The sequence below is a fragment of the Ambystoma mexicanum genome, chromosome 1q (assembly GCF_040938575.1).
Source record: "Ambystoma mexicanum isolate Mex_15411 chromosome 1q, UKY_AmexF1_1, whole genome shotgun sequence".
In the NCBI taxonomy this organism is placed as follows: domain Eukaryota; kingdom Metazoa; phylum Chordata; class Amphibia; order Caudata; family Ambystomatidae; genus Ambystoma; species Ambystoma mexicanum.
In genome coordinates this window covers 146,719,285-146,735,361 of record NC_090922.1, presented here as the reverse complement: position 1 = coordinate 146,735,361, position 16,077 = coordinate 146,719,285, and the positions used below count along the sequence as shown (strand labels likewise).

Genomic DNA, 16,077 nt, shown 5'->3' with positions numbered 1-16,077 from the left:
GTTCTGCATTATAAAGACAGAAGTGAAAGAGAAGCATAATTTAATTTTACAGTAGTTAAGACACTAAAATCCATAAAAGTAAATAGAATACTTTGGGGACAGTTAACATAGGGTTAAGAAATGGAGAGTTAACTGGAAATCTAAGGTAATTATTTTTCAAGGGAGGATTCAAATTTGGGCAACAGCCTCTCAGCTACAAGCAGAGACAAGACAGGTAAAGGAGGAATGTTAGAAGAAGAGAGAAGAGAAAATATAAGTTAAGCGACTAAGCTAAGTGAAAACTAATTCTGTGTTATTTATTCCCATTGCAGATACCAATTCCAAAAGGCCAGGAGTGAGGAGTGTCTGTTGTTTATTTTTGTATCCACTACACCTTTCCCTTCCCAGTGTTTGCCGACCCAGCTGTAGAAACAAGGGTTGAGTTGGGAACGTCCGGAGAGGGTCTGTGGGATCAGCATCTCCTGTGGATTTGGCCAAGTTGGACCTGACACTATTGAGTCTTGATTGATTTATGAACTGTAGATTATCAGAGTTAGAAGATGTTAAATAACTTTGTGATTAGGCCTGTTACCTAAGACAGGATCCTGATAATTAAAGGATGTCACATTTGATTCATGAATTGCTAAAGTACAAAGATGAGTCTGTTTGGATGATTTTTCACAACAGGGTTTCTCATGTGAGGGACTTGGCCAGTAACAGCATACCATTAAGTATTCGGGAATTATAAGATCGCCATCTTCATATGAGGATGAATACTGCATCCCTCCCAAAGGAGTCACCACTTTACCCTGAAAGCCATCTCCTCCCATGTGATCATCCCCCCGAATGCCACGCCCTGGTTTAGTATCAGGTAGTGACTGCCTTCCCCTGGCCACCTGGAAGGAGATTTTAGGCTGGTGTCCAATGATGACTCCGCAGGATTCATCACAATGCCCACTTCTTCATGGCCATTTCACTGCAATTGGTAAAATGCCTGTTTTGCTGCATTTTGTGGCATTGCTTAGGGGGCAGGATAAGGGAACATTTAATAATGATTTGTGGGTAGTGGTGGGGGTGATGGGAGCCAGAGGGTGTCAGAGTAGTGACAGGGTTCCTTCTAGTTTTTAACACAAACAAAAGAAACATTGAAGCAGACCTTACAAGTCTATGTGGTGTGCACATTTGAAATTTGGATTTAAAAAGGCGAGAGAAATGCTGTACCATAGCCTTGATGATTGTATAACCTGGTGGGACATGCCATCAATATTAGGGCGATGAAACATCTTTAATCCATGGGTAAGTTAAAAATAAAATATTTGTGAACAACGATTTGAATTTGGGCCAGTTTGATGTGTTGTGTTTACAAGGAACCAGGTTAAGAGAAAATCTGTGCTGTGATGGTTTTGAATGCCACCTGAATCCGGCTAAAAAAAGGTCTGACGGGCAGGCCCTATTCAGGGTTGCTGATCCTTATCAAAATTGGGAGTGGATTTGTGGTTAAGGAGATTTACAAGTTGAGTTTCTTTGTACAACTCCTGGTTCTGGACAAATTAGAGGGTAGGGCACTTTTGTGATTTTCAAAGTGTGTTGGAATTGTTAATTATTGAATAATAGAACAAACAAACAAACAATAGTACTATGTGTGGTTATCATGTTTTTATTGATTCAGTAACTGATCTGATTGATGATGTTCTTGTTGCATACAGGAATCCAAATATCATTTTATGCACTGACTTAAACATCAAACATTTTGATGATCAAGGGATATTAGCTCCCAATTACACCCTGTCAAAAATGGCCAGTCGATGGTCCAAATAGATCTCTACTCGGGGCCTCCATATGTTAAACGGGCAAACAAAGGGAGACTCTCCGGCTACGTGTACCTCGTCTAGGGGTAATCAACAAGACTGTATAGATTACTGCTTTGTTTTATTTAACATTTTGCACACTGTGTTTCTATTAATTGGTTCTATTAATTGTGAAACCAATGGAAACCAGTGGTCATGATATGCTGGAGCTGAGCTTTGCTGGATTTGCTTCCTCTCCTAAAAAACTCCTACAACCAGTGCTACAGATCACACTGGGGAGGAAGCGACTTCAGATCAATCCCTGAGAAATCCCAGCTCTCAGGGCCAGGTTGCAGCAGCATTTGGCGGGAACTAATCCTGAAGTCGAACACTCATGGATCCTGAAAGATTTAATGGAGTATTCCACTGTCCATGAAAAGGCTGAATTTAAACCCTTGCATGCTTATTATCTCCTTGTGGTGAATGCCAGGAAACTCCTTCTCTCGGATATAAGGAAACTCAGGCGAGGGAGGTGTGATAGCTGGGAGTCCATGATTAAAATTTGTAGACAAAAGTATAGAAATTGGCGGATTGTAATCAGGGGGTCAATAGCACAATATGATGCAGAACACATGTTTAGAACAGTATGCTAATCGAATAAGAGGTAGGGGCCTAATCGAATAGGGGTGGGATCTAATAAACAATGATGATAGTTTTCAATCTGCTTTACAACTGACCCCAGTGTCGAAGGAAGCATGGATTGCCCTTTTTTCTGCCATTTGTTCGAAAGGAAGGACATAGCACAACTCCAAAGAAGTGCCCGTTGGAGAACTCATGGTCCCTTGTGTTCGATTGGGAGGACATTGTAGCTAGGATTAGGGGATTGCGATCCTCCTGGGCCCCTGGACCAGATAGTCTGACCAATGCTGTGTTGAAGGAGGCTTTGGGGCCCTGGGTGGAGTTCATCTTTCTTATCCTCAAGCAGGTCGTATGTACATGTACCATTCCTGACTCCTGGAGATCGGCCATTATCGTTCCTATTTTTAAAAAGGGCAATAGATAAAAGCCTAGGGACTATTGGCCGATAGCTCTCCTCGACATCATGGGTAAGATCTTTGCCGTTATTGTATTGCGTGACCTAAATACTTGGGCTAGAAATTCGGGGCGTCTAGATCGTAGACAATCTGGCTTTATCAATAAGGTGGGGACTAGCCTAAATATCTTCCTGTTAAACTTGTGGAAGATGAATGCGATTAAGATCATGTTTAGCTATTATTTAGCCTTCATCGACCTCAAGCAGGCATTCAACAGTGTCAACAGGGAGAGGTTGTGGGCTAAACTCTTAATGTGGGGTTGTACCCCCAATCTGGTAGATGCTATTAGAGCTCTTTATACCAATACTTCAATCGAGATCAGGTTGTCAAGACAAGGTGTGATAACCAGAAAAACAGAGACCCATAAATATTTGAAACAAGGGTGTCCCTTACCCTGATACTGTTTCACTTTTATATTTCTGATGTGCCTGAAACCCATATACTTGTTTGATACTTGGAAGGAACGAGATTGCCTGTGGTGGACTCAGATATATATCTAGATACTCTGATCAACCAGAGTGTAAGTGTAAGTGAGAGACCCTGGTATCTAGGGTTAAGAACTCAAATTAAAATATTAGCCGCTCAAGGTTTGACCCTCCAGAAACGCTATGGTAAGTGTGGGGGATCCTTGAAGGTTGGATTTGGAGGAGAGCCCTGATGTTACCTAAAAGCCTACCAGTCGCTATGATTAGGTATGAGCTAGGGCTTCAATCCATGGAATCCACAGTGCGATGGAAGATGAGTGCATTCTTTAGGAAGTGTGTTATCTCTGATCACCTTCCTCCTTTTGATATGCTCAGAAAGGCTACCATATCAAATCAGAACTGGTTGTTGGGCCAATGGCAAAAGAATTGTAGAGGATGGCTGAATCTTCTAAGTGTATAAACTGAGGTTTTGATGATGAATCCAGATAAGGTAAAGCTAAAGCGCAATCCTCAGGATTGGATTGAGACACAGGCAATACGATCTAATTACAAACTTTCACTAGATCTAGCCTTCAGAATCAGGGCGGTGAATCAATTGTCCACATACCTATGTAAATTTCCATCCCCCTTGTACCAGGATATGTTCATGAGATTTTAGCTAAAAATTCTACCAACTAGAAAAGTACAATTTGTCAGGAAACAGAGCTCACTTGAAACCTCAACTTGTAGATTTTGCAGGCTGGGGGACTCCATTGAAATGTCATATCATCTGATGGTGGCCTGCAAAGCTTTATCCAAAACAAGAACTCAGTACTTAGTTGATATGGTTAATGCTGTAAGATCTTTGTCAGAAAATGAATGGTGGGAGCTGCTGTTAACCGACACCAACCAGTGTCTTATTTTTGCAGCTATGAAATTCATGGATAAAATATTGAATAGTTCTGACATGTTGGAAGGGGATTAATAATTGTTTGTAAAAAAAAATTACAAAAAGAATAGTGAAAGGTTTTAATAAACCAAATGCAATAAAATAAATGTCAGTTTTCTGAGTATCTATACAAGGCTTGACTGCTGATTCTTCCTTTATTATGATAAAAGGGGCTCTATTATCTGTTGACAAAGATCGACATTAGTCAAATGTTAAGGAGTGGCTCAGATGTGAAGTGTTAGATTGAGTCTTGCTGCCCTTTTGTTTGACCAGAATTCAGCCAGTTATTTTGATCGGTATAGTAATCAGTATTTGTATGTGGGGTCGGGAAGTACGGGGTGGGCATGGGGAGGTGTGGGTTTGGGTTATGGAGGTGGGTGGGGCGGGGACTCATACTAAAAGAAAACTGGTCGAACAGAACTGCATGACCAAAATTAAATCTTAAAGTAAGAACCACATGATTAGAATAGTTTTCCTGGGGACTATAGACATTGGCTTCCAAAGTGAATGTAGCATGTATAAGGATAGCAAGCTTTAATAGGGGAGGGACCCCAGCCACGTCCTCGATAGAGATGGGCGCAGAGAGCTTGCTTTTGGTGTGCCAGAACATCTATCAATCTGCCAAGTGTGCACAAAGGTACCCAAAGGCAAATTTAGGAAATAAAGAGTATTTCTCATTTTATTCTTTCATTTAAAGTGTCACTGTTTGCTTGATGTGTGATACTATATGGAATTGAAATGAAAATGCAATTGCTGAGGCAATGCATGTGTAAATATTAAGGAGAACTAAGACGTTGGGCAGCTAAGAGTCTAAAGTACGGTGGGGCCATGGTTGGATGGGAGAGGATCACTGTTTTTTACGTTTGTAAACGCTTTATGCCACCTAAGCCATAGATTTAGGTTTTACCACCAGGTGGTGTAACTCTTTAAACAGTTGGAAGTCTGAGAGGGCTACAAATAGGAGAACTGGTCCACACCATACTAACCTGGGGCTTCATAGTAGAGAATCTAGAGTCACGGCTCGTACTAGGTGCGTCACACATGTCTGAGGCACGAGCAGCTGTGCAGTCCTGAAATCTGGCAATCTGCAGAAAGGATGCAACAAAGTTGATGACCAATAGTGAGAGGTTAGCCATCACATTCAGAAGCTTACATTACTTTAGTTTCACCATTCGTTTAAAAGCGAGCAATGGGATAGGCTTTGTCAATGTGCAGTATGTTATGAACTGCAGTGACAGTCGTGGATTGAAGTACTGCTTATGCAGCAATAGATCTTTTCACACCTAAAGAGAGGTTGATTGAAACAGTCTCAGTCCATCACTATTGCAATCTGAAAGGATAAAGGAAGACCTATGATCCCCAATATTCCAGGGCATTACGTTCTAACCCTCCTCGATAGTTTTCTATCTAAAGGGATAAAGGAAGACCTATGCTCTCCCAGAATCCAGGACAAGAAGTTCCAGCCCTCGATAGCGACAGTGTGCTATCTATCAGGATAAAGGAAGAACAACTGCCTAAAAAGATAGGTCTTTTTTTAAGTTAAATTTGGGTCTTTACTTTATCCTCTTTATCCCTTAATAGAGGCGGGCCACCTCTTTCTGTGTTTAAGGAATTGCAATAGTATTGTCCTGTAACTTCTTTAATGATTCTCTCTGGGGGTATGAACATCGTAAAACCAATGGAGCAAGAATGAAATACATGGATAGGCCCTTTATGTTGGGCACAACACTTTCCGTTGTCTTCCACCTATTGGAATAGCATTTGCTGGTGGGAAGAATTGTAATCTTTCTCAAGATGGTCATGCGATCTTCTGGCAGATTGGGATGAGCAGATTGGAGGACCTTGGAGCCAAACTTGAAAGTTGAAGGATGTTGCCCTTCTATCTCGAGCAGGCCTGTGTGGAATTTAAGTTTTTTGTCAGATGGACAGAGGAAGAAGATTAGGGAACCCGTCCTGCTTGGCCAATGTCAGAGCCATCACGATCGTGGTAGACCCCCTTTTTCTGCATTTGGATGCAACAAAACAAGGATACAAATGTCATAGAGAAAGAGCTTGCTTCATAATCTCAATGAGGGTACTTCATGAAACTGGCTGGCATCGGCCATTTGTCAAGAGCTTACCAGGCACTCTTACACTTCAATGGGTTTACCAGGCACTCTCTTACACTTCAATGGCTAGGTGATCATGTTCACGTGATATCGTCAAGCATGGAGCAGCGGTCACATGTGATGTGCTATTTATTGTAAACCGCTTCCTACCCATCCAGCAAGAGAGTCATGGAGCTACTAAATGTTTTTTTCAGAAACAATGGTTATAACTTGCATCATGTGAGAGAGAGAGTGATAGACAAATGGCAGCCATTTAATTTAGACCTTCTGTAAGAACTAGTCAACAGAACATTACCATGTCAGCCACAGAGGCCTTGCACTGTGAGTCAGGGCCATCTCCACTTGCATTCATCTGCTTCTTCCCTGCTGACTTGCAGGCGTTATTGTTGTTTTTCGTAAACAACTGTAAAATGTAAACAAAGAAAACATTCAGGTCAAAGGTGTTTCTTTAATAAAAGAAACAGAACTGAAATTGTTTCTATTTATCTACTTGCTGACGTTGCAAATACCAGACAAGATACTTCAATTATCTCTTATTACCTAATTACGTCACAAGTTTGTTTGCCCTGATATGATATTATAATATATAATATAATTGGTTATTTATAACGCGCTTAATACCCAGAGTTTTCTAAGTGTGGACTTGCAGACCAGGGGATTGAGCTCTGCATCCTCTTGCTTTCAAGGCGAGCGCGTTGCCCCTGAGCTATCCGCCCAGTCCTACGAGCTACCTGTGCATTCTCATGAGAATGCGCTTAATCGCCTTGAATGAGGCATTGACTAATTAACACACAACTGCAAGAAATTCAAGAAGGACTCCACAAATATGGACAAAAATGCAGATATCAGAGAGGGTGTGTTGGATGTGGGCAAACAACAAAATCAGAAATCTAGAGTCAATGAAAAAAAACATTTCTCATTTCATCTTTGATGTACTGGGTATTAGTTTGAGGAGTGCATGGCGGAGGGGCAAGTTATGATTGCGTAGCTTACCATAACTGGTGAATTTGATTGGGTTTTCAATTTTGTGCTGCAACCATTTAACCTCTCTTCAACACTGATTTGTCACTGAATTTCAGAGGTGTTTAATAGAGCAACTTCACAATCCCTGTTCCATGTTATAGATGTCCAGTAAAAATATATCATGCTTTCCCCCTGGCACCCCAGCGCCTTGCATACACACACCATCACTTTGATTGTGTGCATGTGTTATGCTGTGAGGCCCAGGGGACATGGATGGCATCTTTTTACTGGACATCTATCATAGATGTCCAGGTACAAGTACCATGCCTGCCCCCTGTGCCCCTCAGTGCCATTTGCAAACTGTTTGGCTTTTTACCCAATTTTATTTCAAAGTATGCTCTAAAATGCAACATTTTAAACCATTATTAAAGAAAATATCCCTGGGGGAGAACCACTTGAACCCCGCTTGGCTCGGCCTCCCTCGCTATGCACAGTTTCTTAGGCATAACTGGGAGAAATATTTATTCCTCTCCACTTAAAAAATTCACCAGCAGCCACTGGCCCTGGGACTGTGCTGGGAGCAGGGTGGGGGCATGGTATAGTGGTTGGAGCAGGATGGGGAGAGTTCAGGGACATTGGGGGGAGCAGGGTGGGGAGAGCCCACGGTCTGTGGTGGAGTGGAGAGAGACCAGGAACTGGGCTAGGAGTGGGATGAGGGAGCCCAGAGACTGTGATGTGAGCAGATGGGGGAGCCAGGCACTATACTTGAAGTAGGGTGCAGCGATAGCGCACAATAGTTCATAGCTATTTGGACATACTGTCCATTTGACACTTTATAGGCGGGCCCGGCCCGCCTACATTTTGCTCAGGGGTGGGCGGGGGGACCCAGGCCAAAAAAGTTTGAAGACCACCTGGGTAAGCTAAATGGGGAGGCTAGAGAATCAGACTCAAGTAAGGTCAATCTGACCAAAAGGGTGGAGTGCAGAAAAAGGACCTTAGTTCAGGACAGTTAGCTGAATATTCTCCACCCACAGAGATTGCACAGAAGCTTGATTCTTCATTGTCATCTTTTACAAACACTGTCAAGGGACCCAGCACGTGACAAGTAGATAGGGTGCGGAAACTCAGTATGGAATTGTGCTCATTTGTTGATGCCCTTTGGTTTATCTAGCCATCAAGGTGGGCAACGAGTTTGAGTGCTGGTGCACTTTGCTGTTTTATCCCATTTCACCTTTCCCCCAAAGGATCGCTGTAGGAAGGTCTATTCTAAGGGACTGCAGGCCGGTGCTTAAAGTGACTGGTGGGGAACAGACGCTCCTGCACTAACAGACATCTGTCCCATGAATGCAACTGGACTTCTCAAGTGTCATGCTGATGTGACCGGGGTCGTTTCCAAAAGATGTGTGGCCCACAAGGCAGTTTCGTGGATTTGCGCATTCTTATAGGTGACATCCAGAGATAATTCCCACACTGCGCTTCTACTGGAAACTTTAGCGATTATGGCCTCATCACGAGTTGGGCGGTATCCCTGCAGTATTACTGCCAGGATACTGCCTGGGCTAATAGCGTTACCTCCGCATTTAAGGGCTATCGCCCATCTCGTAAAGAGTTCATGACTTGGAAAGTGATGCTTTTTTAGTAAATAAGCAGTGCTGGCCAGGGGCATGTGAAATCTAAAGTGACATGTGATGTACCCTTAATACAATATGATGCCCTGCTCCACAGCGAGCCATGTTACACACATTTCTGTTTCCACTGTTGTGGATACTTCTACATAAAAACAAAATGACAAGCTCTATTCTCTCTCCCTGATGGGTGCAATATGCAAATTTGCACTGCGCATGTGCAAAAGGTTTAGCCATACCAAACACGCTTTCAATGACCAGAAATTGTGGATGTTGCTGGATTGGCACAAGTGTTCCGGCATTGTGGCCTTGAATGTGTAGTTAACACCTTGTAGGGGAGCCATTCTTCTCTTGCCTCCATCCAAGTAGCCGTTGGAAACAAAAGGCCATCTGCACGTTTGCATGGACGGTGGTCACTAGGTTTCCCTTTTCTCTATAAGTCACAACAAGAAATGCTACAGCCAATAAATGCATGCCTTCGACATACTCTGGGATTTTCAAAAAATAACAAACCTGTCCTACTTTGGTTTTCTAGCTCTTCCACAACTAAATCCAAATGTAATTGTCTGTCTCTCTCCCTCTCAGCTACTGTAGCAACCTCCTGCCTCTGCACCTGCTCAGGAGACTCATCACACATTGCAACTGCTCCTGCACTATGTAACCTGCGAGGCGGAACTTGCCCTATCTACTCCTTTGAAGGAAGTTCAAAAGTTCCATCTGGCCGGATACCCTTAGTTATTGTTTAGTGTACAAGCCTTACATCAATTTCTTTCTTACAACTTCATCATGTAACAGTGGGAATGAAAATAGGTCCATTATGAGTTCAATGGTGCAGAGAAAATATGGTGGTGAAATAGCGGTAACACATTTACTGACACATAACCCCCCCAGTTCCTCCCGCTGCTGAATTCCGACTTTGGCGATGAAGGGGGGCATTTGCCTCCACTATATACCTGGAGGTAAAGCCTTCACTTTACTTCCAAAAATCATCATTTTTACTGCGGCGGAATAACACTAGTGACCCCATTTGGGTAAGTTTGGGAAGTGGTGAGTGAGGGGGTGTTTTGGAGGAGAGGTACTGTACGTGAGAGTGGGTTGGGGACTGGGAAACGGGATGGGTGCTCAAACAAAATGGCAGCACGGAGGGAGTGGCGAAGAAGGCTGAAAAGGAACATGCCTTTATACCGTTGGTGAAAGCCGGCACTTCTAGCCTCCTAATTGGCTGCTGCAACTACCCCAGGTGCTAATATTTGTTTGATGCATAGCCCTGGTTGGAAATGCAATTTATGCTAAAATAATACAATGCACTGATTTTTAAATGACTAAATCCTAGGTACACAAAAAGCGTTGGGATTTTTTTTCAAATAATAGTTTTTGGTTTTACGTTCATAAGATGTCTATGGTTCAAGATGTATGTATCGTTCTTACAAACTTGCAAAAATATGTTCAACGTATGCGAGAGTTGATATATATTTTCAGCAAATTGTGCTGCACTTGAAGGGGCCAAGAACAGGGGCTGTTCTTTCGCCACTCTAATGTTTATTGAACTTCTTTCATATTTTGATCCCTCTATCTCACTGCATAAAGTGTACCCCACAGCGCCACAAAGTACCACATATGGCACACCTTTAACCGCTGATGAGGTAGCTCTATTGGATTTTACAGCCAGGGAGTCTACAGCAAAGTCGTATTATGCAGAAGAACATTTTAGAGACCATAGTTTAAAAGTAAATATACCTAAAAATAAATGTATGCTATATGAAAAAGGCCAAACCCTTCCTTCTTGGTATTTTAAGTGGGAAAATAATCATGGTGTCGGATTTATTGTCTCAGGAGGATAGCTCATGGGCAATGTGCTCGCCTTGGAAGCAAGACGACACGAAGCAACACAGGTTCGATCCCCTGGTCCACGCTTAGAAACCTCTGGGTAATAAGCGCGTTATAAATAACATCATTTCGTAGTGCTATTTGAGTCCCCTTTTTGTGGAAAGTGATCAAATCAAATGAAGATGATTGCTGAGAAAGCATCATTGAGGATGCGAGGTTTACAAAGATTCTAGCACAAGTATGAAGCCTGTATGCTTGACAAATGCCTTCATTCATATAAAGCCAGGTTGTATACGAATTGTTCGTTTTACAACTCTTCGAATGACAATTGACCTTTTCACAATTGACCGAATTGTGAAGGTCAATTGTACCATATAGGTGGGGGGAAACCCCCCACAACCCCCCACCCAACGCCAAACCCCCCCATATATGTAAACCGATATATATATATATATATATATATATATATATATATATATATATATATATATATATATATATATATATATATATATATATATATTCGGTCAATTGTGAAAAGGTCAATTGTGACCCTTTAAATTCGGTCAATTGTTAATTCGAACAATTGTAAACAAACAATTTGGGTAATACCTAAAGGCCATGGTCTGCACAATGTTGTTATATGATGGTGCGATGTAGGGATATTCAAATTTTTCCCAGCTTACTGTAATACAAAATAAAATGTCATAAAAAGTGAAAGGGCTCCAGCTAGGAACACCACACTGCGCCTTATGTTTGGAATTGGGGGTCCCTATTACAGAAACACAAGCATGGCTCATGTGTGGAACCATCTTTTTGAAAACACATTGGGGCTGTTTGGAACACCTTAATATTTATAAGGCACTGGGAGAAATGGTGTGCTCTAATGGGGGCTCTATCTTGTTATTAAACTGGGGTCTTCAGAATGTGGGTGCATTTTAGTCTACTTTGTATAATCCCTTGAAAACAATCACTGCTGCATGATAGGGATGTGGATGTGCGGAATGTGGGCAATCTCCTTTGCCAATTTATGTTAGCCTTGAACACGGTGCAAGGCAGAGAACTGCTTGAAATATAATCCCTTTTAGTGCACGCGATTGATATAGATGATCTGCTTAAATATGCTCCCATTAAATGAACAAAATTAATGGGTTGGTGGTGACAAAACTAAGAGATGCTTTTGCGAAATCCGAGAAGACCCACGAAGCACGAGTCAGGAACCACATCACAAGCCATAGGCACAGGCCGCAAGCAGATTAGCTTATCATTCCCACCATATCCCTTCACTGAGAGATAGAACATAAAATAGTTCATACTCGCACGTGCACAGTCGGTACAGATGCGCCAGACTACGCAAGACATCATAAATCAACAATATATATACCAAAGATGAATCTGACATGCACATAGGGATAGGAATAGCGTGTAGGCCCAAGAAAACACGAAGCGCGATGGAAAGGAATCAGCCCCCTAATAAGCGGGAACGCTGCAATGGATTTAGGCCATGAACATAATATGCTCGTTGCAGGGATAGTTCCTAATGTCACATGAAAAAGGATTACAGGTAAAGCATTGCAAGTAGTAGTGATGACATAGCAACATAGGGAAAGACGATAGGGGCTAACGAATGCACTTACATACACGGTAGCATAGATGATATAACCTAAGAAATACACTAAGTAGATAGGAGCATGTGTGATAATATTAAGTAATAGAAAATATGACACTCACAACACAGCTACACGGATATGTGTGCACCCATCAACACTCTATAGGGGCCTGCACTGTAGTAAGCCTTCCGATCAACAGGCCTCAGAGCATCAGAAATTATTTTGCACAGCAAAGGCAGTCTGTACAGGACATTGCAAAGGAATTTAGTGGCAAGGTCAGCCGCCTTGCGCACAGCATAAAGACATGCAGCGATTGGTTAAGAATATGAGGTGAAGCCCTTTCCCAGCCAAAGTGCAAGGATGCATGACTAAATCAAATGTTGCTAAGAAAAACAGGGTCCACCGGAGGAAGAATGCTCTGTAGTGATTGGCTGCAAAGGAGAAAGTTCAATCCGGTCTCACACATTCACAAATGAAACAAATAACAAGTACAAGTTCTGCTCATGTCTGCAGAAACTCACCACAACAAGGTCACAGCCCTTTTGGAAATTAGACCACGTGCGCAGGCATGCACAAAGCAGAGTCACTCAGATAGAAGAAACAACATCAGCCCATGTAGGAAAATGACCGCCCAAGTATGAAAACATAATACAATAAGAAGCCAAGTCCCTGCCTGAGTAAAACATAAACATATGTAGATTCAAAACCATTAAAGTGACACCTAGGACGCCATGAATTATATATTTGTTAAGAACTCTTCAGCAATCATCAAAACATTAAGCCACCACGTTAGTTGTTTGAGTAGAAGTAGAACACACATATCCTGGACAAGTGTTAGGCCCAAAGCAACACGCCTAAGAGCACAGAGCAATGAGGTCATGCATATCAGCTATGAGAAAGGAAGGAGCAAAGTAACATGTTTCCAATCATGAGTTGCAATACAGAACTGCTGGTTTATACAGCTAGGAAGGTGTGGCCTTGCCCCTTGTGGGACGCGCACGCGGCGGCGTGACGTTGCACGTTGCCGTGTGCGGTTTAAATAATCGGGGCGTTCCCGGACGCAGGAGAGCGACCGGGGAGCCCGAACTAGATAGACGTGTGTCGAGTGTGGTCTGTCTAGTGTGGGGGCTCACGGGCACGCATGGGGGCCAGGACCAGTGGTCGAAGTGTACGAAAAGAAGTAGTGGAGCTATGTTCCCTGCTGGCCTGCCCCTGCTCCCCACAAACCCCATTGCCACAACCCCTCCCAAACACAATACACCCCCCAAACACTTGCACCTGCTGTTTAAGGGAACGTTCAGTGCAGTGCACTAAAAGTGAAGGTTTCAACTTATTCTTACACTTTTATTTTAAAACAAAACCATTCTGGAACGGTTTCTTTTTAAAATAAAAGTATAGGAGCTGTACAGGCTAATTTAAAAAAGTATAGGAGCACCGCTCCCGACCGCTCCCGCTCACTTCGACCACTGGCCAGGACACACCCCCAACAGATAGACGTGTGTCGAGTGTGGTCTGTCTAGTGTGGGGGCTCACGTGCACGCATGGGGGCCAGGACACACCCCCAACAGAAGGGAAGAAAGGTAAAATGGTGCCAGCAATCAATTCCCATGGGAGCTAAAATGTACAAGTTATAAATATTGTTACACTGTCTGCACCTCAAATGGCCATTGGTTAGTTATGATCACAATGGCCCACCCCAGGATGGCCACAGGTCCGCCACCAATTACATGCTAAGGACTAAAGCAACACAAGTGTTATTTTGATCATTCAATAGCACCTCCGGGAAAGTGGACACATGAGTATGAAGTCATTTTTATGAATAAATGAAGCAGCACGGTCACAAGGGTTAGGATAATCCAAAAGGGCCAGGAAGTGTATGGATTCACCTATAGAGTAACTGTAAATGACAAATCAGAAGCTTGGTACTGCCTACATACGTTGCAACATTCTCCAAGAAACAATTCACACTTCACTATAAAATGCTGCCATTTTATTACCCAGATGATGATTTCTTTTGAATTAATCCCTGGTGCAGTTGCGTGTAATACATGTTTGTTTTTCTTGCTCCAGTGCACTTTATTGACTCATGTGGATTATGTTTTACTTGTGGATATTGGGTCTTACCATACAGAACAGTTTGAAATAAAATCCCTCATAGTGCAGGCGATTGACATAGATGATCCACCTAAACATGTTCCCATTATATGGATGAAGCAAATGGCTTGGGGGTTACAACACTAAGAGATGCTTTTGCGAAATAAGAGATCCTGAAGATCTGGTACATGTTTATTGATTTGTTTTGATTTTATATGTTTTTTTTGCTTTTATTTGTAACATGTATTTGTATTTTTATTATCTTAAAAAGGTTGTGTAAAGTTTATAATGTATACTATATCACAATAAATAAATATTATTATTGATTTGTTAAAAAATATATATTTGCGTAAGAAGTGGTTACATCCCTAATTTATAATATGTAATATTTGGACTTTCTTGGATTTTTTTTATTATAATGAATTGTAACAATACTAGTTTTGTTTATAGTTTGAATTTGTTAGAGAAGCACTTTTACTGCAATTTAGATTCAGCTACATTTACAATAACACTGTATTTAGATTTTTGGGGATTTGTAAAATTTTTGTACTAGAATTCTTAATAATATTGTACTTAGAATTGCTGGATTTTTAACATTAGTGTATTTATATTAATGTGTATTTTCTATCTGTTGTTCATGGAGAAAACCACTTTTAATAAAGCTGTTGTTGTTTAAATAGTGTATTCTTCATTATACTCTTTGATTAAAGGTATCACTGCTGCTGAAATGTAAGTGTCAATAATTAACAAAACTTTAAGGTGTGGCTCTTAAGAGACAACAAAAAGTTGGGGCCATGCTTGTATTGGAGAGAAGCATTGCATTTTAACTTTGCAAACTCTAATACCTACGAAGACAAACATTCATGTTGTGAAACAAGGTTGCACAAGTATTCAGAAAGGTGGAAACAGGACAGGGCAGGACATATCAGAATACATGTTGCATCATTGTAGGGAATCTATAGTAACGGTTAGTATTGCATGCTTCGTCGATATCGGAGCTGCTCCCAAATGTGCTTTCCATTAACTGGTGATCTTCTGAAGGAAGTTGATGATCTATATGCAGATGCATCCTATCACACTCAGAATGTTACATAGTTTATGTAAGCAATTAATGTACTACGTTAGAAGGGGATGATATATGCAATTAGATAGATGTTGTCAAAGTGCGGTGTATCAAAAGATGCAGTGATTGTAATGGAGTGTGCCACTGCTTATGCCACAAGAGTACCATTTCTTCGAATTCGGGACATGGGCCTCATTATGACCCTGCTGGTCCGGAAACAACGGTGGCGGTAAATCCGCCACCACCGTTGTTTCCGGACTGGCTGATTCCGAGTCCTGCTGGCGGGAGGTGTCACTCCTGCTAGGTCTGACCTGGCGGAATTAACACCACCCACCTGCAGGCAGACATGGAAACACTGGCTCTGTCATAGACGGAACCAGTGTTTCCATGGTCCCCATCCCCATGGATTCCTATGGGACTCCATGGGAATGGGGCTTAACAGAATTCCGCCTCCGGAATTACCGGGTCACCAGGGTTGTAATGTCCCGGTGATTCCGGCAATCACGGAGGCAGAATGGAATTACTGGTCCGGCATCAGCCTGCCGGTTTTTCCGGCACGGCTACCGCCGGACTC

The 16,077-nt window shown here is 42.2% G+C and overlaps 1 protein-coding gene across 1 annotated transcript in view; it reads right to left on the bottom strand.

The window, feature by feature from the left end:
• LOC138521059 (uncharacterized) overlaps positions 1-16,077 on the bottom strand; it is a 512,462-nt gene that overhangs the window by 268,298 nt on the left and 228,087 nt on the right. The window contains exons 8-9 of the mRNA XM_069633584.1: positions 6,617-6,724; positions 5,200-5,298 (exon numbers count right to left, since the gene is read on the bottom strand). Of these exons, the coding sequence (XP_069489685.1) occupies positions 5,200-5,298; positions 6,617-6,724 (207 nt within the window). The remainder of the gene's footprint in view (positions 1-5,199; positions 5,299-6,616; positions 6,725-16,077) is intronic.